This window comes from Dreissena polymorpha, chromosome 2, assembly GCF_020536995.1.
Source record: "Dreissena polymorpha isolate Duluth1 chromosome 2, UMN_Dpol_1.0, whole genome shotgun sequence".
In the NCBI taxonomy this organism is placed as follows: Eukaryota; Metazoa; Mollusca; class Bivalvia; order Myida; family Dreissenidae; genus Dreissena; species Dreissena polymorpha.
The window spans coordinates 33,169,686-33,196,332 of record NC_068356.1 but is presented as its reverse complement, the minus strand read 5'-3'; the positions used below and the strand labels follow the sequence as shown (position 1 = coordinate 33,196,332).

Genomic DNA, 26,647 nt, shown 5'->3' with positions numbered 1-26,647 from the left:
TCCTGGGACTCGATAACTTGCAAATCTATGAGTCCCCGAATTGAAAGAATGAGTCCAAATATTAAACGATATTATTTTTTGAAAAATTTCAATGCATTTTTGGGTCTAACATACTTCGAAACTTTGCATCCCCAGAGGTTTTTGTGAGTCCAGGATGCAAGACTCGCAGGTAAAAAAATCACTGCCAGCTTGACCTAAATATTGTAAAGATAAACATATTGACCCTGTTTCATTAAGATTGAGTCATAAATGTGGCTAGAGCTCACAACAAATCACTCTGATGGACACAATGATGGAACAGTAAGAGCCTTGTTTTTGGCAAACTTGACTCGAATCAGACAATTGCCTAGTTATAGTTAATTAACCCTTTGCATGCTGGGAAATTTGTAGTCTGCTAAAATGTTGTCTGCTGAATTTCTAAAATTAGCATTTTCTTAGATTTTTTTCAAAGAATACTATCAGAATAGCAAACAGTTTGGATCCTGATGAGACGCCACGTTCTGTGGCGTCTCATCTGGATCCAAACTGTTTGCAAAGGAATTTAAAATTCGGTTCCAGCGCTGAAGGGGTTAAGATAACCATTCTGGCCATGATTGAGTCATAATGCGGCTTAAAGAGAGGACACATTACTAATGTACTTTACAAAATACAACCCCTGCTTAAAAATATCTCAACACGTGTAAACTTTTGAATAACCCAACGTGCCTTGTTTTAATATGATTTTTTTATAACAATAAGTGTATGATGCTATACGGCAATGTCACCTTGGGGAATCCTGTCTCCTCACATTCCTTGATCATCTCAATGAACTCCATGACTCTGGAGGCAATGTACTGAGGCTTGAAGGCAGAGATCAGAGAGTTCAGCAACAAAGCACTGAAATATATAATGAGAACAACTGGCTTTCAATAAATTAAACAGATAAAATCTGTATATTATAATGTATACATGTGCCTGCCACTATTCTACAAGTGATGTCACTGTTATTGCTAGAATATTATTCTGATCAAAAAGCATAATTGTGACCTTCAAAGTTGTGGAAATCAGATAAGTTTTGTTTATTTATAGATTAAAGGACGTGTCAACTTTATCTATTTGATAGATGAAATGACGCATTTTCATTACAATCAATTGTATGCTAATATTTATTCTTTGCACAAAAAAGTACACACAGGGCAATCACTATATAAATATCAAAGAGAGAGTTATGGTTGTTGTACTCAGCACTTCTTCTCAAAATCATCTTTTATTAAAAAAGCATTATTTGAATACTTCAATACATTTTAAATTATGATCTGTACAAAATAATGACACTATGTGCCTGGGATCTACAAAATAAAAAATCCCAAGAGCAATACCTCCAAAACATTTAAGTGAGAATGATAGTTCCTGCACTCTGCACTAAGTACAATGTTCTGTAGATCTATGGAGATTCTTCTTCAAAATAGCTTCAATGATAATGGAATTGAAGAGTGCACAATTCAAATTATCTAAGTGCATTATTGAAGAAAGGATTATAACCATAGGTAGTTAGTTGCTGCACATAAAAATAAGCAAAAGACATTAAATCCAAAATACTTTACTAAAAGTTAGGTATCTCATACTTCCTCTCAATGCACTTCCTCTCAATGTTGGCTATACTTGTATATATTTGAAGTTTATTACAATCCCTTCAATACTTGTGATTATGCTTCATATGATTATGAATATGAAAAGTCTACAAAGGGCAAGAACTCTATAAATTCTGAACAGTTATGAGTTATGGGCAACATACTTTGCTTTTCTCATAAGTCCCTTATCAATGTGCAAAGTCTTAATACATTATCTGCAATACATAGTTGCACTACCCACATGAATTCTGACTAAAAGGCGATAACTCTTTGAATCATGAAGAAAAAGGTATGGTTTTTTACTCTGGATTTTCACAATTATTAAATGAAATTTCATTTTAATTCTTTCAATACTGCCTGAGTTATGCTCTGCACAAGAATCAGGACAGACTGAAAAGTAGACAGAAGGAAGGACTGAAGGATGGACCATGCCATTACTACATGCCTATCTTAAGGAACGAAACAAGAATAGGAATTTTTCTTAATAATTGATTGGAACTGATTAGTCATAAGCAAATTAAGATATAATAGGAAAGGGAATTAAGGTCTGTATTATGGAACATCATCACAAGAATTACATAAGGGTAGATATTGTTTAAAGATTAACAGGCTATGTTCACTTGCTGCACAAAAGCTGTAAAAAAAGAAATTATTCACGAAAGTCACCCAATTTGCTACCCTGAATGCCATGCATTTGCTTAGAAAATGGCTAACATTTGTGTTTAAATCTTTAAAAAAGCAACATTTTTTTTGTAAACTTTATTCCCCATCCGCCAAACAATTTTCATGCAACAAGTTGTGCAATTTTTCAGACTGCCTGACATACCTTTTAAAGTTTCAAAGAAATTAGAATAACCCTTTCTTAGAACACTGGCCCATGGTCAGTTGTTTAACTAAACTAAATAAATTGACCAATGACAATGCTTGTAACATTTAAGCTGTGCTTTCCGTTACTTCAATATTTAAGAGTCAAGTAGTATAATGCTTTTTGTCTTTCTTAAAGAATGGTCCTTTTTCACAATTTTAAGAAGCTTGCGACTTAAATATTTACAATTTCGAGACGTCTGTGACTCAAATTTTCCTATTTCAAACAAGTGTCAGACTCATTTTTTCATCAATTAGAAAATTTTGTAAGTTTTGCTTTTCCATTTTTGAAAAGTTTGCGACTCATAGTTTCACAAAATGAGGAGATAAAGGTTGCATCACAAAAGACAAGAAAAGAGGCCTGGAATTAAGCTGCAGCACTTCGTATAAAGGCCTACCTTAGCACACCGGCACCTGTTACACTGATGTATCGATGTCTGAACAGACTAATATAAGACAACACTACCCATATGCATAAAGCCCAATTTTCCAATAGCAAGTCTGTCAGTCTCAGACCAGAACACTTGTACCTGTTGCACTGCTGTCTTGACTTGTGCAGGATGTCAGTGAGGCTCTCATCTGACGCCTTGTTGGCGATGCACTGCAGCAGCCAGTCGAGGCCTGGGGAAAACAGGGTCAGGTAGCGCGGCATCTCCAGCTTCTGTATTGCCAGAGTGTTCTGCACACTGTCACCACTCACCTGGGGAAAAGATGGGCCGTGTTATGGGAAAATGGGGCTTAATGCATGTGATTGAAGTGTCGTCCCTGACCGCACAGGCTAATCAGGGACAACATTTTCTGCTTGTATGGAATTTGTTCAAAGAAAGTCTCTTCTGACCTGAATCTGTTTAGGTGGAAACTGTCATCCCCGATTGGCCTGTGAAAATTTCACAGGCTAACCTTATGTTCACAGGCTTATCTGGGACAACATTGTACGCACAATTTTCCAAATAGGAGGCTTAATATGTTCAACCTGACACCGGGGGGTTAAAACTGTTTGTTTGCAAACTTGTAGCTGTTTGATTGTTATTGCCTGCTTGTTATATTCTTGTTTGCTGCTGTGTAATGTTTTTGAAGAGGAAGTGATATGAACTAGAATTAAAATAAAAGTGATTAAAATTGAAATTAAAGCAAAATATCAAATCTTTCTCAAAGCTATTAAGATAATCCGTCTTTTAAAACAGGCTTGATAATAATAATAACTTATCTCTAGCTCGTACATATATTCAAACTGATATTGATCAAATAAACATGCTCACAATTTGTTTTGTTTCTAATGTTAAGGCAGACAAAATACAAAATTGTACCCTTCATTTTGGGGAGGGGGAGAGGGGAATAATAAACTAAAATCAGTCATACTGACCTGTGGAAAAGTGGCAAGGAAATCTTCAAACATTGGAGACAGGTGGTCTCTAATACTAGGTGCCACAGCCATTCCCACCTGAACAAAATCAAAAAGGCAACATAACACTCATTGAAAGTAACATAAAGTTTTAATGATTAGCCTTTTTTTTAGTATTGAGATAAAAAATTAATTCAGTAACTTAACTAGTTAAATCACTTTTGACGTTTTTTTTAAATCTGAGAGGGACACTCTTCTCCAATAATTATTCTCAGCCACATGTAAATATTCACAAAATTCTACAAGAATTACTATTTTCACAATTTGCTCTGACATGACATCATATTTAGATAGTGTTTCATCATTCAAGTAAATAACATTGTAGTCATAATACAAAATTAACAAGCAAATTCGTTGAATTGATATCCCCCGCCAATATGCTTCTGGACACAAAAGTGTTATATTTGACACTCAAAAAAGCATTTTTTCAAGATACAAAGGGCCATAACTCCTTTATTATCCAATGGTGTACAATGCCATTTAACGTGCATCCTCCTCTTATTCATATATATACTCATACTAAGTTTCAATGAAATCCGCCAAAGCACTTCCAAGATATGGCTCCGGACACAAAAAAGCATTTTTCCAAGATACAAAGGGCCATATCTCTGTTATTAACAGATGGTGTACAATGCCATTAGGCGTGCATCATCCTCTTATCCAAATATATACTCATTACAAGTTTCATTGAAATCCGCCTAAGCACTTTCAAGATATGGCTCCGGGCACAAAAGTGCCGGTCGGACGGACAGAAAGACGGAGGGAAAGACGGACAACGCCAAAACAATATCCCTCCGCCTATGGCGGGGGATAATTACCCTACACATCTATGAAACTATGAAAACATACCCGACTGAGGAAACACTTTGCATACAATGCCACCAAGGGGTCACCAACACCTCGAATCATTACTGACAGTCGCTGCAAGGCATCAGCATACTCACTGGGGATAAATATCAAGGATAAATGCATGTGCGTAAAGAGTCTGCCCAGATTAGACAGTCCAAATAGGCTAATCAGGGATGACGCTTTATAATTTTATGGTGTTTTTCGTTTAAAGTAAGTCCCTTCTTGGTAAAAAAATCCAGTTTGGGAACACACAAAAAATCCTATGCAATTAAACCGCCCTGTTGATTTCATATCAGTTTATTAAATCAGATATTTTATTCAAATACAGCAAAAACAGATATGCTCTTCTCTTACAAACACATATACAATTATCAAACATCAAGTAGAAAAAAAAACACTTTTTTAATTTAAACATGGATAACAAAAGTTACATTTTTTTTTAATTCAGACCGATTTATTAATTTAAAGTCAGTATGAGCCCACAAAACACATCAAGCATTATCTCAGGTAGCAGTAAATACAAACCAAACACATTTGCAAATTCATTATTCTATATAAAACAAATATAACAAACTCATTCCATACCCAGGGTTAAGAAAGCTGTAACATTTCATGATGGCTGCCTCCACATAGAACCTTGGTATGAGCTCTCGAATGGAAGCAATCTTGAAGAACCAGTTTCGACAGGTTTCCTTGGCAGAGTCAGGCACCTGCTGAGGGGTAAAGTTCTCTGCGGAAAGATTGGTCTGTGTTACTGATTTATTTTGTGAGTTAAAAAAATGTAAAAAACATATCAATCAGGATATTTTATAATAATTTAATTGAAAACAAATTCTTGAAATATTTGTTACAGTTACTGTCTTCTTTTTTTATGTTCATTTGAAGAACATTTTAAATGACATCTCATTAATAAAAGGAATATTTCTTACAGTTGTTTTTTATATATTGACAAATTTTTCTATGTAAAGTTTATGGTCTTCTTTGTTTAACATTTGGTAAGATTACTTTTGATGAAAGATTTGGGGCTCATTAAGTGCTTGATTGATGAAACTAGGTCCAGAGTCCTAAAGCATGTGCTGGATATGATGGGGATTGGGTCACCTACCTGGCAGCTTGATGGGGACCCCACTGCCGGGGGGGTAGTACTGAGCCTTGTCCCGTAACCTCTCGTACACCAGCTTACCTGCAGCAAAAATAGGATTACATCAAAGAGTCTTAGACAAAACTTGATTGAATAAGACATATTTATTGTGCCATTAAAGTGAAATAGTGGGAAATATGATTGACAGAGCATAGTAAAATATAAAATCCCAATATGTAGAGGATATTTGTTGGATTTGGTGGAATATAATATTTTTTTTCGATAAAATCAATATTCCACTAAATTAAACAAACGTTTTATTTTATGCTTACAAATGATCATTTTTGTATACTAGTATTTGCTGAAATAATGACTTGGTAACGTCATGAAAACGACGTCATTTCACAGAATACCCATTTAAATATCATTACCTGTATACATTTTCTTTAAAGTGATATTATGGGCATCTAACAGTTTATAGGTGTCTATTGCAACTGTTGTTTATTTTTGGTGTTTTCACTTCATATACACGTATATTTGTTAATTCAGCATCAACATACTAAAACAATATCCCGGAGAGAGAAAAATAATGCATTTGAATATCAACCGTACTTTCATTTGACAACTGGTCATGCATATACGATGTGAACCTAAATTTAGTTTTAGTGCAGATTCGTTCATACGACACAAACACACAATTTTGTTTTAAGGATCATTTCGCCTTACGGGACTGGGTGGGTCACGTAAGATATCAAATATAAAATATATTTGTTATAAACAACTGGTAGCAAGATGAGTTGCAGATAATTGGTCAGTAACCACATTTTAACTAACTCTTTTGACCTGTTAATTCTTTTCAGCTCAATTCAACAGTGAAAAATGCCAATAATATCACTTTAGGAGATCATAATACCTCAACAAAATTTATTATTAGTATGGAGACAGTAATGAATTGATAATAATGCATAGTAAATCTATAAAAATCAAGTACTTTTTTTACAAGGAACCTGTATCTGATATTGCTTTTTCAATGTCCTGAAAAATGGTTTAATTAAATCTATTGTATGGATCAATGCCTTATGTTTTTAAAAAAGTTATATATGTTTGTCAACTGATAAGAAATCCAATTATTTTTTTTATGGAGCAAAACATAGACATCATTAAAATTGTCAATTAAGAGAGCATTGACCTCTATTTTGTTCCCTGTTATATTTTTGATTGAAAATTAAACAAACAAATATACATATGAACAAAGAAATCACAATCAGAACAAATAAAATTACATCCTGAAATTATACAAAAAACATCTGAAAAAAATGTGCTACTCATCACAGGTATTTTCTGAGAAAATTACATCATTTAAATGAAGAAATACCGTTTTGTACTAGAAATGTGAGAAGGTTCTTCAAGTTTTATGACGAATCCGTTTTAAACCTTGATTATGTTTATGGGACTCCAGCCTTATGGTTTCCTGACACCACTTACTGTAATGTAAAAATTAGTCATGTTCATACTTTAAAAGCCAAAGAAAGGTGGGTGCATTGTTTGTCAAGGACATACAAGCAGTTTAAGAAAGATGATCAGCTTAATTACAAGTGCTTTTCTCTTAACTTCACTTAATGAAGAATCCTTGTTGAAGACAATACAAAAAACCACTGGCTTGTCACATTACTGTTACACACAGTAACTGACAATGAATAAGAAAAAAATAGCTTAAAATATCAATAGCTCAACAATACCTATTGTTAATACATATGACTTATTATTTTCGGAATATAAATTAATAATATTTATTTTTCGCGGAAACGAATGTTGTTTACTGGTTTCTATAGATACGATTACGGATGTAACGTTATGTACAGAATGCTTCGGTTGAGTTCGTTAAAACAATGGAATTACGCATTTCCGTACCACGTGATATTACGTCATTCCGCCTTTTGCAAACTGCCTGTGCTTTCGTTTGGATCGTCCACAAACTTAATTTAATATAAATCTCAAATCATCTGAAATAATTCCGCATGGAACAAAGCGGAAATTACTGGAAAATGTGGAGGAGGTTGGAGAGGACGATTCCCGGTTCTTACAACCGGACCCAGGTAGAGGTTTTATCGATTTTGAGGAGATATTACGGGCATCTAAAATTGTTCCTCCTAATAACAATACACGTAACATTGAGGGGTGCGGTGTTAGCGGGGAATCTGCGTCAACTCTAAGTTCCCCGGTAATCGAAAATACACAAGTTCAATCTCTTGCTTCGACTATTAATCAGGGTCAAACCATGATCAGTTGTCAGGAGTTAACGAACTTATCAAATGATGACTTGGCTGCTCACGTGCCAGCCGCATTGAAACAACAAATTTCTAGAGGCGAATATGTCAATTTGGCTTTACTGTTACAAGGTGCCTTCGAATTATCCGCTTTTTGTAACGGTAGTGTTTTGCAACTTTCGGCAGAAGGCACTCTTGAACAGCGCCCTAAGGAGTGTAGGGATAAAATCCATAACCTCGAACGTTGGTCGGACGCCTTCTTGATTTATGCGTCGATCTACCTTAGCACGCGACCCGATAAAGTGCAGGAGATTTTGCATTACATGTGGACAATTCGCGAGTGTGCGTCACGTCAGGGGGGATTTGCATGGCGAGAGTATGACGAACAGTTTCGTCTGTGCCAGGCCTTGCAATCTACGTCTTGGGCGTCAATCAATAATGATCTTTGGTGGCCATGCGTGCAAACACGGGCCCCTGAGCGACAGGGGACGCCAAAAGCTAATAACTTGTGTCACCACTATAACGAGGGACACTGCATGTGGCCCAACTGTCGGTTTACACATGCATGTTCAGAATGCGGATCTCAACATCCGGTCATTAACTGCCCTTTGCGCCCCCGCCCTATCAGCGTTGCTGAGGCGCCTCCTTTTCAAAGGGGACGGGGATTTCATCGATTTTGGCCACGGCCCCAATGGCGCGGGAACAATCGTGGCACCCCAAATAGGTTCTAAACCGGTCGCTTATTTTCCCTGTAATCATGACCTACTTAATCTCGCAACATCGCCGATGAATATCAAAATATTACGTGAATATTTAACATCGTATAATTCTACAGATCGAAATGACCTTTTAAATGGTTTTACAAATGGGTTTTCAATGCTTTATAATGGACCCAGAGTCAGTAGATTTAGTAAAAACGTAAAGTCTGCAATCGCAAATGCGGACATAATTCAAGATAAGATAAATAAGGAGATTTTGGCTGGGAGGATGGCTGGGCCTTTCAGCGAACAACCTTTTTCTAATTTCATGGTTTCCCCAGTTGGCCTGGTGCCAAAAAAGACACCAGGTGAATTTAGGATGATTCATCACCATTCTTTTCCAGAGGGTTACTCGGTTAATGACTTCATTGATAAAACATACTCCTTCGCTCAGTACACAAATTTCGATGAGGCGGTTCACATGGTTCAAGATTTAGGGCGACACTGTAAACTTTTCAAAATGGATCTTAAGAATGCATTTCGCCTACTCCCAGTTCGGCAAGGAGATTTCGAAATTCTTGGCATACAGTTTAAAGGCATGTATTATGTGGAAAAAGCATTACCATTCGGAGCTTCAGTCAGTTGCAAAACATTTGAACAGTTTTCCTCATTCCTTGAATTCTGCGTTAAGAGTAAAATGTCATCAGGCAAGCTTATACACTATTTAGACAATTTTCTGGGTGGCGATAAATCTAAGCTAGGTTGCCGCAAGGTGATGGATTTGTTTATTAATTGCATAAACGAGCTAAATGTGCCGTTAGCCACAGAGAAAACAAAACGGCCCACGGAAACAATCGTGTTCTTAGGCTTAGAATAAGATTCGGCGGAACTAGTAGTCCATATTCCTAAAATAAAAATCGTTGAGTTACAGGAAAAAATTCACTCCATCGTGCAGAAACAAAAAATTAATCTCAGGCAAATGCAATCGTTAATAGGTGGGGATAAATTTGTAAAATTTATAGTGGCAGAAAATTCTGTTTGCCGGGGGTCGGATGGGCATGCGCATTTATTCTAAAACATTAATCTGAATGGACTCTGTGACTACTTGCGCAGTTTATCAACCTTGTCCTTTCGGGTAATTCCAAGTTATTAAACATTAAGTTTAAGAAATAGTAGCAATACCGTAGGGGAAAAACATTTAGGTGTCAAATCGCTGGTTGAGCGATAAGTTGTATTTTAATATCCGATTAAGTATGTAAAAAGGTAAAAGTAAAAGTATTAGTGTGGCAATAAAAGTGTGATCACAAGTGTAGTGATCAAGTAAAAGTATGTAAAAAGGTACAAGTAAAAGTATTATCGCAAGTGTGGCAATAAAAGTGTGATCACAAGTGTAGTGATCAAGTAAAAGTATTATCTTAAGTGCGATAAAAGTGTGATCACAAGTGTAGTGATCAAGTTAAAGTATTAGTGTAGTGTAAGCATAGTGAAGAGATAAAAGTGTGATCAAGTAAAAGTGTGATCGCAAGTGTAGCGATCATTGTCATTAAAAGTGTCATGTAAAAGTGTGATATCACAAGTGTAGCTATTATCATGTAAAAGTGTGATTGCAAGAGCGATTCTCAATGGTCAAGCGATTGGCAGAACTAGGTTTAGCCCAGTCAAGTATATGGTTCTTCCTAGTTCGGTCGCTTTATGAGCAATAACATTTTTTATTTTGGGCAGGCGGTGTTGCTGCTATAATGGTGTTACTTCACGTTTTTGTAATTTTAACGTGTGCTCATCCACCTCCGGTAGGCATATTTTCAAAGTAGCAGGTTTCTACGAGTGAGTAGCCGATCTTTCGGGGCTCGTGGTTACCACCTGCTGTTTTTTCTTTGTGTAACGCTGCGGCCTTTTATATCCCACTTTTTACTTGTATAATATATTAAATAGATCTGATAGTGAATTCTTTATGCATTCTATTTCATTTTTGTGATGTTTATTGGGAGGCAAAAGATATTGGAATCGTGTCATTAAACTAGTTAACTCGAGTAATGTGTTGTTTTATGGTTGCAGTCGTAAATAAATGCATTTTAATGTTCAATGTAAAGTAAATGATATGATAATATGAAACATTATAATATTTGGAGTATGGACTGGAATAAAAAGTCACAATAAAACAATCTTAAACAGAAAGTTATTAAGATACTGGGGAAGTATTATGTGCTTTGGCCTTGCCTTAGCAAGTATATCAGGCCTTAGGAAAGTACATCTGGTCTTAGGTAAGTTCATCTGGCCATAGACAAGTACCTAGCTTAAGGAAAGTACATCACGCCTTCAGCAAGTACATCTAACCTTAGGCAAGTACATCTGACCTTAAGTACATCAAGTTTAAGGAAAGTACATCTCGCCTTCAGCAAGTACATCTAATCTTAGGCAAGTACATCTGGCGTTAGGGAAGTACGTCTAGTCCTGACCTTAGGGAAGTATAACTAGCCTAAGGTAAGTACCTCTGGCCATATGGAAGTACAACTAGCCTTAGGGAAGTATCCATGGCCCTATGGAAGTGCATCTAGCCTTAGGGAAGTACCTCTGACCTTAGGGAAGTACATCTGGCCTTAGGCAAGTACATCTGGCCATAAGGGGAAGTACATCTGGCCTTAGGGAAGTACATCTAGCCTAAGAAAAATACATCTGGCCTAAGGGAGGTACATTTGGCCTAAGGGAAGTACATCTGGCCTTAGGGAAGTACATCTGGCCTTAGGGAAGTACATCTGGCCTTAGGGAAGTACATCTGGCCTTAGGGAAGTACATCTGGCCTTAGGGAAGTACATCTTGCCTGAGGGAAGTAAATCTGGCCTTAGGCAAGTACATCTTGCCTTTGTTAAGTACATCTAGCCTTAGGTAAGTACATCTGGTCTAAGGTAAGTTCATCTGAACTTTGTCAAGTACATCTAGCCTTAGGTTAGTACATCTGGCCTCAGGAAAGTACATCTGGACTTTGTCAAGTACATATAGCCTTAATGAAGTACATCTGGCCTCAGGAAAGCACGTTTGGACTTTGTCAAGTACATCTGGCCCTAGGCAAGTACATCTTGCCTTAATCAATTACATTTGGCCTTATGGAATTACATCTAGCCTTAGAGAATTGCTTCTGGCCTTATGGAACTACATCTAGCATTAGAGAAGTGCTTCTCGCCTTATGGAAGTACACCTGACCTTAGGGAAGTACAACTAGGCTAAGTGAAGTACATCTGGCCTTAGAGAAGTGCATCTAGCCTCAGGGAAGTACATCTTGCCTTAGGTAAGTCCATCTGACCTTTGTCAAGTACATCAAGTCTTAGGTAAGTACATCTAGCCTTAGGGAAGTACTTCTAACTGTATGTATGTACATCTGGCCTAAGGTACTAGTAAGTACATCTGACCTTTGTCATTACATCTAGTCTTTATTAAGTACATCTGGCTTTAGGGAAGTACATCTGGACTTTGTCAAGTACATCTTCCCCTAGGCAAGTACACCTTGCTTCAGGCAAGTACAACTGGCCTTATGGAAGTACATCATTCTGGCCTTAGGGAAGTACATCTGGCCTTAGAGAAGTACATCTGGCCTAAGGGAGGTACATCTGGCCTAAGGGAAGTAAATCTGGCCTTAGGGAAGTACATCTGGCCTTAGGGAAGTACATCTGGCCTTAGGAAAATACATCTGGCCTTGGGTTAGTATCTCTGGCCTTAGGCAAGTACATCTAGCCTAAGACAAGTACATCTGGCCTTAAGCAATTACATCTGACCTTTGTTAAGTACATCTGGCCTTAAGAAAGTACCTCTTGCCTTAGGGAAGTACATCTAGCCTTAGGGAAGTACATAATTATGACCGTAGGCAAGTACATCCTACTGATGCCAATATATAGCATACATCAGTGTTTTGTAAGCGTGAAAAAATTCATGTAAAACATTCTGTTATAAAGTTTACTTCACAGCCAAAGATTGTAATCAAGTCAATGTCAACTGAATTAGATTTAACGCAGATTCAGCATAAACTATGCATATTACATGTACCAGTTAATAATTAAACTGTTTTACAGCACATACGATACCTATCATCAAGACACATCATATATTTAATATAATATATTTATTATATACCTTCTTACCATGAAAACATACACCAACTCAATAACAGAACAAATCTATAATAAATTCTAAACAAAAACATTTTATTGAACTAAGCTAAGATTACATGTCATTTTTGAAGATTTCAGACATTAAGAATTCTGAGAATTCTGTGAAAATACAGAATTTTTAATTGTTCTTTTATATTTTATACCAATAAAACACCAGTATTTCAGTCAAAGTTATTTAACAAATAAATTTCTAACACTTTCATAGAAGGTTCTTGTCTTTGTTGTTTATTATGTGTAGAAAGGCAAATGTCAGCAACAATAAGCTCGCTTAATTAAATGACAATTAGGACTTTGACAAGATCAAACAAGCATGGTGGCATACTCTTGACAAAAGGAGTATTATTTATAATATAAAATAGTGGGCAATGATGACCCTGATGTGCTCACCTGGGTTCAACATACATCAATTTATCAAAGACTTGATCTGGTGACAGTTTTTTACCCCACAAGACCTAGATTCAAAATCGGCCTTGATTTTGTCAAGATATACATTCTGACATTCTTACCAAGTTTCAACAAACTTAAGTTATAAATGTGGCTTCTAAAATGTGTACATGTTTTTTTTATGATTCGACCTGGTGACCTAGATTTTGGACAAGCAAAACTTAGATTCAAAATCAGCCTAGAAAATGTCAAGACATTATGACCAAGTTTCATGGGCATAAGGTCATTTATGTAGTCTTTAGAGAGGTTAGAAGGTTAGTTTGAAGATTTGACCTTGTGAAATTGTTTTGGGATGCACACAGGTTTTTTTAGCCATTTAAGGAAAAGGAGTCTGGTCAAATGGAGATTTTTTTATATCAATTAAATGAAAAATTTGAAAAAAAAATATCGACAAAATGGACCAAATTGTATTTTTTTATCAACAAATATTGACAAATCAGGCCTTTTCCTGGGCATTTTGAAAGAAAAATCATGCAAATTATAGTTATACACTTTGTTCGATGTTTTTTAAATAAAATTGAGATTTAACAATCATTAGACACTTATTCCTAAAAATGTTTTTTTGTTGTTGTTTTTTTGGAAATTGGGATATTTTTTTTACAATTTTGGTTTAGGATCGGGTCCATTTGCTTTGGGATTGGGTCCGTTGTACCGCCTTATTTACATAACAGCAAAACTGGCACATTAACTAGATTCAAACTTGGCCTAGATATTGTCAAATTAAAACTTCTGACCAAGTTTCATAATGATTGAGTCTCACATGTTGCCTCTAGAGTGGTTACAAGGCTCTTCTAATATTTCACCTTTTGACCAAGTTATTGCAAGCCCATGACCCAGATTAAAATCGGGCCTAAATATCGTCAAAATTAACATTCTGGAAAATTTTCATAACAATTTAGTCATAAACTTCGTCTAGAGTGGTATCAAAATTGTCAAATATTGACCTAGTGACCTAGTTTTTGAAATGTGGCCTCAAGAGTGGTAACTAGCTAAAGGTTGACAACACATAACACAGGACAACTGATGTCTGACATAGGGTGAGCACAATAGCATCAGTACTTTCTGCTCGGGTGAGCCAAAACACAGTGATAGTCTTTGTTTATGTAACCCAGCCAGAAAAATCCCCGACCACCATGGGGATGGAACCCGGGACCCCCCGGTTCAAAATCAGGCAGACACTCTACCGCGTCGCTATAAAAGCTAGCTCATATAGAAAGGCAGAATAAGTTCTTCTTATACCGAACCCTGCTACATTTACATGCATCATTTAATCTGAACATCACTTCTTACCTGACACATACAAACATCTAAATAAAATGCTTATTTGCCAGGCTTTTTTATTAAATTTTTACAGTGATCAAATCAATGAAACACAAGAGTTCCGCGGTCGGAGATGACCGCATTGAAGCCGGATTTTTGATTTAAATGACAGGAAAGTACCTTTCGTGTTTTTGTCAATGCAATACTTAAATTACTGAAATATTGTTCAAAGGTCAAAATGAAATGTAAGTACTTTTCAAGGCATGAGCAAACCTTGTGTTATGTTTTGAATGCATGCAAATGAATGACATTGAAATGACCAGTGGTCATCTTCTAGTACTGGCCAATCTTTATTTCAAGTTTGAAGACTCTAGGTACAAGCATACCAAAGTTATAACATGAAATAAGAACTTTAACATTTTTACATTCAAGGTCACAGTGACCTTGACCTTCAAATGAATGACCTTGAAATGTCCAGTGGTTACTTACTAGTTCTGGCCAACCTTCATGTCAAGTTTCAAGACTCTAGGTCCAAGCATACCAAAGTTATAACAACTTTAACATTTTTACATTCAAGGTCACAGTGACCTTGACCTTCAAATGAATGACCTTGAAATGTCCAGTGGTTACTTACTAGTTCTGGCCAACCTTCATGTCAAGTTTCAAGACTCTAGGTCCAAGCATACCAAAGTTATAACAACTTTAACATTTTTATATTGAAGGTCACAGTGACCTTCACCTTCAAATGAATGACCTTGAAATGACCAGTGGTCATCTGTTAATCCTGGCCAACCTTCATGTCAAGTTTGAAGACTCTAGGTCCAAGCATACCAAAGTTATACCATGAAATAAGAACTTTAACATTTTTACATTCAAGGTCACAGTGACCTTGACCTTCAAATGAATGACCTTGAAATGACCAGTGGTTACTAACTAGTTATGGCCAACCTTCATGTCAAGTTTCAAGACTCTAGGTCCAAGCATACCAAAGTTATAAGAACTTTAACATTTTTTATATTGAAGGTCACAGTGACCTTGACCTTCAAATGAATGACCTTGAAATGACCAGTGGTCATCTGTTAATCCTGGCCAACCTTCATGTCAAGTTTGAAGACTCTAGGTCCAAGCATACCAAAGTTATACCATGAAATAAGAACTTTAACATTTTCGAGCACGCCGCCACCCCGCCCGCCCGCCCGCCCCCCCCGCCCGCCCGACAACATCAATCTATAAGCCGAGATTTTTTCGAAAAAAATCCGGCTAAAAATCAAAAAAAAGTATTTCTATATTGAAATCATCATACAATCTGATATTAAAACTTTAACACTATAAAACTTTAACAAGAAAAAAAATCTCTTATTTTATGCTATGTTGAAAAAGTTAACCACTATTAAGTATTAAAGGATCCAAATTTAAGTGTATACATGTACACATTTATAAAATACATTATAAGTGTATTATTATGTCCTCTCATTGCTGCTAGGATTTGCAGGGACATGATTTGTGTAATGGTTTTTAACATGGAAATCATGACGGAATGCACTTATTCATCAAATTTTGCCTCCTACCATTTCTTTATAATGGAATGGTTTGGTATAAAATAATTATTTAAAACAAGCGATTAATAGTTTACATTCATCTACATTTTCCTTTGCAAAACAGACCTTGGTTTCTTGTCTTAATCTGTCTTAGTTAATGTTCAATGTGCACATTTTTTGTCAAATTCTATTTTAAATGATATTATATCATTATGTAAATTTGTTATTAAACAAATATAGCTATTGAGTGAAAACTGTTCTTTGACTTTTAGTAACAGTGACCTTGATTCAGCTGGCCCCAAATGCGATCCTTAAAGCGAGATAATAGGATCTTTTATATGTGTTAAATTGTAATTTATTGATAAAATATGTTACAAATACACAAAATAGGCAAGAAAAATTATACATTGAAGACGAATTTCATAACATGCAGCAAGGACGAATTACCGCCCCGAGCCGATTGTGACGAAGATATTTCGTACATATTTTCCTATAATAACCGAGGCATTCGTATTTTTTAGTTAGTGTTCGTGTGTCGTATGAATAGATATCATTACAGAAATTTAAAATGAACCGTTAAACTTAATTTAGATTCATATTGTACATGCATGATATATACATGCTGGCGAATTCGACTGTACAGACATTTTCGATTTCAGAATTAAATATCTGGCTTATTTTGCATTTTTCGACACCTTTTCTTCTTAACTTTTATTTTAATTTATATTGAAATATATGTTTAATAAGTTTTTTACACATTTTATATGAATAAATAAATATTTGACAAAATCGTATAATCTCGCTTTAACTAAATCATAACATAACTCTCCTAAACACAACTTTTCTGCACAATATATATCCATTTATATTAATATTGAAGAATTGAATGCATTTTTTTAGCAACAGCGACCTTGACCCAACTTGCCCCAAATGCAACCTTATGCTCTAAGCAAGATGTCAGCTAGAGATAGGAGTTGTTGCATGTACATCTTAACCTGAACAATCTAGGTACAAAAAAAAGCAGATAATTCTGCGTAATTTCAGGTCAGAGTTATAGGCCTTGGTCTGCTACCTTGCATGATGATCCCCTACACATGTATGAAGTTTCAAATAAATTTCTAAGATAGTTACAAAGATATGTACTAATTGCACACAAATCTTATCCGACTTTAATAATTACATGGTATGGAATAATTCTGCTAAAAAGATGGTCACAGTTTAAAGTATTGATAAGAAAATGTTCATGAAGTCCATGAACATAAAGGTTAAATTAATTTTAATATCTACTATAGATATAGAGAAATGGAGTAGTTGCACCTAAACTATTACCAGAATTTTCAAATTGACTATGGGGCATAATTCTGCTAAATTGCAAGTCAGAGTTATAGAACTTAATCAGTGACCTCACACAATCTGAGTACTTGTTTGAAGTTTCAATTGTATACCTGTAGTGAAAACAGAAATATGAACGGTGTATGTTAACCTTAACCAATTTTCAAGTACGAAAAAGGTGCATAATTCTGCTAAATTGCATATCAGAGTTAAGAAACTTTGTGGATGAGCTTACACAATGACCCAGAACACATGTGTGAAGTTTCAATTGAATACCTGTAACCTGTAGTAAAAACTTGATTTTTACCTAAACAAGAGCATAATACTGCCACTTACACCATCATTTGGGTGAGTATCATAGACTTTTTGGTGAATAGTCCAAAATTTAATTCATGTAAGTAAAATAATAGTTGCCTATTTTAGTTCAATCTGTCTTAAAATGGCCTTGATCTTAACACCTGTTTTGACATGGTTTAGTAAGAAGTTCTGTTTAGTTTACCATACATTCAAGGAGCATTTTTACAAAAGCCTTCCATGTAAACAGTTTATTAACATATAAAGATCAAAACATATAGGGATTATAAATTGTCATTTTGTACAAATTACAAATATTAGTAACCTTTGACAAGTTTGTGAATACAACTTAACAAGCAAAGAGGCTGCTTACCAAATGTGTCCAAGATGTCAGTGATGAGTACAAACTTGCTTGGGTAGAACTGGATCACACTCACATCAGCCAGCAGTTTGGCACACTGGAAGTGGGCAAGAATGGGTATTTATCCTGTCACATGCCTTTAAATCAGCCTGATAACCAGGTAACCTAATAACCCAAAAGTTATTAGGCTAGTTGACCAGGTAACCTAATAACCCACTGTTTTACTGTGAAATGACGTCATTTTTTGACGAAATTACGTCATTATACCAGCGAAATTCTTCGGTTAAAATCTTTTACAATGTAAATGAACGGTGAAAAAGGGCATAAAATAAAAAGAAAATTTGTTGGATTCTGTGGAATGACATGATAAATAGAATAATAGGTTGGTGACGTGGATGGAGAATGGTTATCTGGCTCGTCAGAGGATCTTATCGGTTTTGCCGAAATTCCTTCGCCTTGCCAGATAACCATTCTCCATCCATGTCACCAACCTATTATTCTCTATGTACAAAGTAGTGGCAATTAGAGGAAGAGTATCGTGTTTGCTAGTTCATTAAAAGGATTTAATATCCATATTTTTTAAGCATATGTTATTCTACTTGAAGTCAAAGTCTTGATTCTTACCTTACATGAAACTTGTACATGTGGTTTGATTCCCAATGGTCAGAAATCCTGATTCGCTGTCTATTGCCTAATACATATTGATAATTCTAACAAATGAGTTTAACATACAAAAGAGTAATACAAAGAGAACTTTATAACAGATATCAGTATAAACCTCAAAAACCATCATAGTGTAGTTGACTTTTGTGTTCCTGGATTGATACTTTAAGTCTCTTACCACACAGATTTAACCTTTAGCACCCATTATATTCATAGAAAATTTGATTAAGACATGCCATTTCAGGTGAAGTACTGAAATCAGACTAAAGGGAAGCAACCAGTTTCGTCATGCCAGTAAATGTGTTAGCACTCTTGATTTACATAAAACACATAGCAAAAGGAGCCTTCTAAATAGAAGCTAATTAAGACAGTCTGGTATTCCCCGACTGAATACATTAACATTTGAGCCCTGTATTTGTCCTTAAACATCCTGGATGGCATCAGAGACTTACTGCCTTGAAAAAACTGACCTTGGAGTAAATTACTTAACCTGTACATACCTGCATGGAAATCATGGGAATATTGGTCTGGAAAAACTGGGCTTAATGCATGTGCAGAAAATGTCATCCAGATCAGAATGTGCATTCAGCACATGACAATCAGGGGCAACACATTTGGCTTTTATGGAATTGTAAAGGAAGTCTCTTCTAAATGAAAATCCAGTTAAGACAGAAAAAGTCATTCCTGATACGCCTGTACAGACTGCAGAGGCTAATCTGAGACCATACTTTACGCAAATGCAGTAAGCTAAATTTTCCCAGAACTTCACTTGTACATTACCTGAATGGCAATCTTGAGAGCCTTGACCCTCTGGTCCTGGTCCCAGGCCTGGACGAGGTGCTGGTTGAGGTCCTCTATGCGCGACACATACTCCTGCTGGCTCAGATTCAACATCTCCTGAACAGAGCCCTGACAACACACCCAATATGACATCATAAGCATGGGTACCGTAATTACTCTATGTTTTCGGACACTCTAAGTTTTCGGACACCCCTTGTTTTAGCAAAAATAATTATTTTTCGTGACTCTTAATTTTCGTACACACGAGTTTTCGTCCATAATTATTGTCTCTAAGTTTTCGGACAGTTTATTTTACAGCGCTTTTTTACCAAATTTCTGTCCTGTTTTCGATAGCTAATGACGCTTTAATCATGGGGTTTTACAACCAGATTAGCATCATTAAACATGGCAGGTCAAACAGAAACAATGGTCTCGCCCGATAGCATAAGCGTTATGACCATTACCAGGGGTGGTGCCAAATAACAGTTCAATTATCTATCGCAACTGTACTACTTCTTCTCAGTAAAATAACTGTGACAAATACTAAACGCTTAAAAGTGTGATGCACCCTATTGCAAGTTTCACGAACAATGGAAGGTATTAGACAACAACAGTCGGAAATGAACAAACAAAGAATTCATAGTTTGCTTTTTTATTGCGTTAATTACAGGTCCATACTAGCGATTATCGGTTCATCACATACTCATCTTTGAACTCGGTCAAAGTTCTTGTTGTAACTGTCTGTCAAATAAATTAAGCATTTAAAATTATTTTAAATGCTGTGCAAACATATATAACTGTTATTTATACTATACGGCATGGTATTTTACAAGCGCGTGCTATTGTCGGTAGTCTTTGATACAATTGACGCTATTTTCGGACACTTCAATTTTCGACTCTTAATTTTCGGACATCTGTATTTTGTGAATATTTTTCGTATCTAAGTTTTCGGACACGAAAAACAATAATTATTTTTAAGTGTCCGAAAACATAGAGTAATTACGGTAGTCTTCAAAATATAGGTGTTTGTTCATGATAGCCCTGAGACAACCCAATATTAAAGGGTAGGAATGAGTGACCATTGTGTTTGTCCTTGTTATTATTTTATTGAAATTATTTGATTTATAATTACTATAAAAAATATTATTATTATCATGGCATGCAGTGCAAAATTAATGTAATTTATGACAGATAAAATGAAAAAAAAGTTAAATTAATGATAACTGTCAATGAATTTTGTGAAGAACATTAAATAAAAATGAAACTGCATTATGAACAAACTTAAAGAAGTTATATCAGTACAAACCTCTTCAAAATCATCCAGCTGTTCTAATCGATTCCTGACCTTGTCAGACATAGTGTTAGATGTCTGAGTCTTGATGGCAACTAGAAGACAAACACCAAAAGCTACACTGTAAATTAGAGCAGTCTTTGGAGATGACAAGTACCAACAGATAGCTCATTCAAGAAGGTGCAAAAAGTATTATTTAAAATTTTAATGTATTAGTGATATAAATCTTTAAGTTGTGTTGTTTGCTACTTGACACTGATTGGATAAGCAGCTTCCCATTGATCAATTGAATCATTTGCCTTACTTCAAGACCACATAAATCTGCATCAAATAGTCTTCTGAGATAAACAAAAATAACATCTCTGACAACCACAGAGGATATATTACTATTTAACAAAAAAATAATAAGTACATTCTTACAGTCTTTTTGCATTTGCAAATTTATTGTTCAGCGTACCTTGTTCTTTGTCAGTTGCCGACAGAAAGCTGGTGGTGATTGACAATTTCTCTGAAGTAGTGTAACGTGCCAATATGTCCGCCTTTTTAGCAGACCAGGGTTCGAATGAGTCATCCATTGAAACAGTCCGTGGTTTTGAGCCTTCTTCCTGTGGTGGAAAATAGGTAAGAAAAGTTATTCAATTGCAGTATGGGTAAAACTGTAATGAATTATTAACTCTGTAACAGTTCTTGTTAATAAAGTTGTAAGAGATATCATTGAGGTCTTTAAATTTTGGCAATGATCTATGAATCATTGTTTGGTTGGTTGTCTGGTGGGGTTTCTTCCGGGTACTCCGGCTTTCGCCCAACAAAACAAGACCCCTCATAATTGTCTGCATGTATATATATTAGCTATTCTTCTACTGATATAGTGATTGAATACGATGATTAATAAGTCACAAATAAGATACTAATAAAATGTATTCACAGCTATTATTGGGTAAAATGCCATTGAGCCTTCACGTTTGAAACACTTAATGCCTTGGTGAACACAGAGGGGTGATACTCACTGCAAAGCTGTAAGTTCTGACTGCTGCAGCAGGAGCAGAAGCCTCGGCAGCCATGGCAGACAGGGGATCCAGCCCTTCACCCAGTGGCCCCATGGCACTTAAGGGATCCATCATTGATAGTGGGTCAGCAACCAGGCTTGATGATTTACTTCCTTGGGATGCTTTGGCTGGCTTCTTGCTTGAAACACCTTTCTTGTCCACATTTTTCACTTCTGACACCTTAATAGATACATAACTAGAGTACTATGTAGTGGAATGACTTTTCATTATCTAGTGTTTTTCCCAGGCCATTTTAGCGTGGCGAAAAGCCACGCCGCCCTCACGGATAGCCACTCTGCCCTTTTCAAAGGCAAATTTCGCCACCCGCCCTTATCGATAACAACATCTTTATTGCCTTATGACTTAACTTGGTCCGCAAAATCAGCGTCCTTGATTGTCTGTGACGCTCCGACTGTGCTTGATTTACTCGAGAGACGTCAACGTCCAATCGACTATATTAATTGAGCAGATTTAATCTATAACAGTGCTCGATTTATAGGTAGGTCTACTGACCTCTCCAAAGCTGTGAATTAGTCATGGGTGAATAACCCCGTGTCAGTATCAATCGATAATGCCAGAGGCAATGTTATACCAAGCGCACTTTTCGGTCGGCAATGTGTACTCCTCCACGATAAAATCGTTACTTTGGAGACTTTTGATGAAAAACTCGATGTTATTCTCGTGGCAATTGTGCATTGCATGCATTATTCAGTTATATCAAAACATATATTCTTACGCATAATTACATTTACAAACACAAACAAATTTATTCTTTATCGTTTTTCAGATAATTAGATCTAATTATTGAAATAATTACTGAGACGTATACTAATTTAACAAAATGTGAATCGCGTATACGATTTAATGCGCACCTGTCGCTTACATCATTTGACATTTTAACAACATGGCGGACTATACAGAATTAAATTGTGACTCTGCAAAAATGGCAAATAACGTCGTAAACAATCAAATTAACGATGGAGGTTATACATTAAGAAGGAATTAAAGAAATGGCTGTGATAATCAACGATGCATAAAATGTTTTAGATAGCAACAACATTATTTATTTATTTGTAATCAACTCAGTGGATGTATGTCACGGAAACAAGTGTTTGCATATTGTTAGCGATCAATTTACTCGCAATGTTATTTTAAACATCTGGCAAGATTATTGTTAGAAAATGTGATAAGACAAACATGGTTTCATTTATATGTTAGTGGATCTGGGTATAATCATATGCATATATTGCTTTACTATGCTTGTCGTGCTGTACAGTTTATTGAAACAGCATGGAACTTAAATGTACATTGCAAGGTAAATATATTAATATAAATCATAGTAAGTTAAATACATCAATTACCATTAAATGTGCTTGTTTATATGTTATTTTTTTCCACAACTGCTTCTGATGCGATTACATGTTTCACCGTAATTCAGGTATTCAGGGAACGTTTTTGCCCTTTTTTGCCTGAACTGCGCGCTAAAATGCCCTTTTTGAAAGTAATGCGCCATGCCCCTTTGCCCTCCTGGGAAAAACACTATTATCATACCTGTGTTGTATTCCGTTTGCATTAACATTTGATCACTATATATTGATGAAAAAATAAATGACAGTAATATTTAATCTAAAAGATTTAATTAAAAATGTTTATACATGTCTTTTATCAGAAAACATTTTATAATAAATAAAAAAACTAAAACAAAACTTATATTTTTATGATGCAAATATACATTTAAGAAAACAATATGATGAGTATTATAAATTTGAATTATTATACTTATTTGTATAATGAAAGAATTTGAACATGTAATTTTGCATTGAAGACCATATTCGTTTAAATGGGACTAGTTGGTATCTGAAAGAAGAACATGAATGTGTGATCAACAGCAGAGGACATATTCATTACAAATAATTACAAATGAGTCACACTTTAAGAAAATGGGTTTCAATGCATGTGAGTAAAGTGCAGTCCAAGATTAGCCTATGCAGTCTGCACAGGCTTATCAGGGAAAACACTTTCCTCTTTTAAGGTATTTTTGCTTAAAGGAAGTCTTTTCTTTGCAAAGTCCAGTTTAGACGGAAAGCGTCTTCACTATGCAGACATCACATGCTAATCAGGTACGGCACTTTATGCACATGCATTAAGACCTTTTTTCCCACAGCGCAGCTAAAATGAACTCTGTAACTTGATTTTTATTTACTGTAATAGCTTTCAGTGGATGGTTGTCTGTATCAGCCGTTGGAAGCCTCTCTGTATCTCTTTCTAACTCATAGTTTCTTTTTCTTGGAAACCTAAAATATAAAAAAACGGATACATCTGAAATGAGTCATTAAACCTGTATTGAGGTGGTGACAATTTATTTCCTATAGTACATAAATGCATTATTATTCATGACTAGTCCAAACAGCCTCATTAACAGGGATTTAAATAGCTATTAAGGTAACGCACCTCTAATGATTTCCCGCGATTTCTTCGAAGGTTGAAGAGCCTACTATTAGGTGCCGTAGCCTAGTGGTTAAGGCGATAGACTAGAAATCTTTTGGGATATTCCCGCGCAGGTTCGAATCCTGCCGACGACGTATACTTTTTTGCGACGCGTTTTATTTATTTTCTAACGTAATTTGATTTAATATGGCATATAAGCTATATTTATTGTTAAATATAGTGCAAATTTTATGCACATTCTTCAATCATTAAAATTAAAACAACGTTATGGCGAAATTGGGTGATTTACTGTTGAAAATACGAACCATGCACGTTGCATTTTTATTTTTATTTCAAAAAGTAAACGGTAAATCTGTCTATTTCTTGGTATTTTTGCTGTATATAGTGTTTCTATAAAAACTAAGTTTAAAATATGACTTAAATGATACTATTTTGAATTTTATGACACTTTGTTTTTAACCCACCCAATTTTTACTTGGCTGAAATCACTTACATTTCATGGCGCTCTTCCATAGATTAAAATTTGTAAAAAATAAATGTCTGTAAAAGAATACTTATTTCATCTTGTTTAAACTTTAAACACCTTTACAGCATCTGTACACACCAACTGCATGCCCATATTTGGAAATTTGAATTAATTATGGAACTTTTATATACCCCAGGGCAGGGTTTGACATTAACTTTTTTTACAGCCAGACCATCGGACCAGCTCCTCTTAAAATGTACTAGCCCGAATCTGATGTCTACTAGACCATAAATGACATAGCAAATAAACAGAATTGTGTGGTGTAACTGTTTAATCAGGTTTTATCAGAAAATAATTAGTGAACACAAGAAAGTTATTTTCATGCACAGAGTAAAAAATAAAATAAAACTATTTAACAACATAAATTGTTTGTTGTTATTTCACTGTTTATCACCAGTTAAACAAATGATGTCTGTACAGCAGGTGACATTTATTAAACGTTATCAAATTCTGGCCTCCTTGACCGCTGTGCTCCATGCTCCCACAGCTCAAAGGTCCTTTTCCATCATAATCTGTGTCAGTTTTACCGTCGGATTCTTCTTTATTAACTAATTTGTCGGACGAAAATCCAATCTTGAACAAGGCCATTCTTTAAATTACATTCTATGGTCTGCTACGCCAAAATGTTTACATTGACGATACCGATTTTCGATAGAAGTCGTAAAAACATGATGTAAAGTTCTACGACACTGCAGAAAATCATTAACTCTTTCAGTGCTGGAACCGAATTTTGAAGGTCTTTGCAAACAGTTTGGATCCAGATGAGACGCCAAAGAACGTGGCGTCTCATCTGGATCCAAACTGTTTGCTATTCTGATAGTATTCTTTGAAAAAAATTGAAGAAAATGCTAATTTTTGAAATTCAGCAGACAACATTTTAGCAGACTACAAATTTCCCAGCATGCAAAGGGTTAATATTCATGACAACTTTACCAATGGAAACAAGCTATTTCTGCGGGAAGCTCTTCTTCGAGTCTAAAAATAGCGATGAATCATGTGAATGCTCCGCGTTTATTTATATACGCTAGTTTTGTTCCGATGTAAATAATGGATACAATAGTTATTTTACACATTCAGAGAAAAAGGTTTTCGGTTAGTTATAGTTATATGAATCAGTATAGATTTTGTATGTACGACCAGTCGGACAAGCTAGCCCACAGTTTTACTAGCCTGACCACCGATCTTACTAGACAATGTCTGTCGGACGTGCCTTAGTGTCGAACCCTGCCCCAGGGGTGAAAATAAACTGGACAAAAGCCAAGCGTGGGGGTGGTTTTGAAAAAATCGGTATATTTTTTTAAAAAGCATGGAAAGCCTACCTACAAATTTGCATGTAGTTCAGTGAAATGATGCTGATTAAGAAAATAATTAATTAGATTATATTTGGATATGTGCCCATTAGAGGTGCGCTACCTTAAAAACAAGGAGTCAAATGATCCCGTGCTTGACATTTCCAGTGGTCAAACTGCATTTTAATGGGTTGAAGATGTCAACATTAAGACAGATTATTCAGTTGATTGGAACTCATGCATAGGCATATTTTGTAAGCAGCAAAACATGTTTTTATAAAAGGGAGTTACCATTCGACAGCGGCCATTTTGTTCAAGTCACATGATCAGAAATTCATTCGTCTCTCTGAAGAAATAGCTTAATCGATTTATATGCTGGTGTCATTTGATATCGCAGAAATAAACCATTTTGTGATTGTTTTATTTCATAACTGAATAAATATT

General features: G+C 35.5%; 1 protein-coding gene across 4 annotated transcripts in view; it reads right to left on the bottom strand.

Annotated features, from left to right (window-relative positions):
* LOC127866520 (VPS35 endosomal protein-sorting factor-like) overlaps positions 1–26,646 on the bottom strand; it is a 63,375-nt gene extending 36,729 nt beyond the window's left edge. Inside the window, exons 1-13 of one of the 4 annotated variants that reach the window (XM_052407084.1) lie at positions 26,495–26,646; positions 24,144–24,234; positions 21,902–22,120; positions 21,352–21,499; positions 20,910–20,989; positions 19,604–19,732; positions 18,173–18,257; positions 5,831–5,908; positions 5,311–5,455; positions 4,726–4,819; positions 3,838–3,915; positions 3,005–3,174; positions 765–876 (exon numbers count right to left, since the gene is read on the bottom strand). In XM_052407084.1, the coding sequence (XP_052263044.1) occupies positions 765–876; positions 3,005–3,174; positions 3,838–3,915; positions 4,726–4,819; positions 5,311–5,455; positions 5,831–5,908; positions 18,173–18,257; positions 19,604–19,732; positions 20,910–20,989; positions 21,352–21,499; positions 21,902–22,120; positions 24,144–24,234; positions 26,495–26,511 (1,446 nt within the window). In that variant the 5' untranslated portion in view covers positions 26,512–26,646. Of the gene's footprint in view, positions 1–764; positions 877–3,004; positions 3,175–3,837; positions 3,916–4,725; positions 4,820–5,310; positions 5,456–5,830; positions 5,909–18,172; positions 18,258–19,603; positions 19,733–20,909; positions 20,990–21,351; positions 21,500–21,901; positions 22,121–24,143; positions 24,235–26,327; positions 26,394–26,494 lie in introns of those variants that run through there. The other 3 variants (XM_052407086.1, XM_052407083.1, XM_052407082.1) reach the window with 3 other exon arrangements.
* Between the last annotated feature and the right edge of the window lies 1 nt (position 26,647).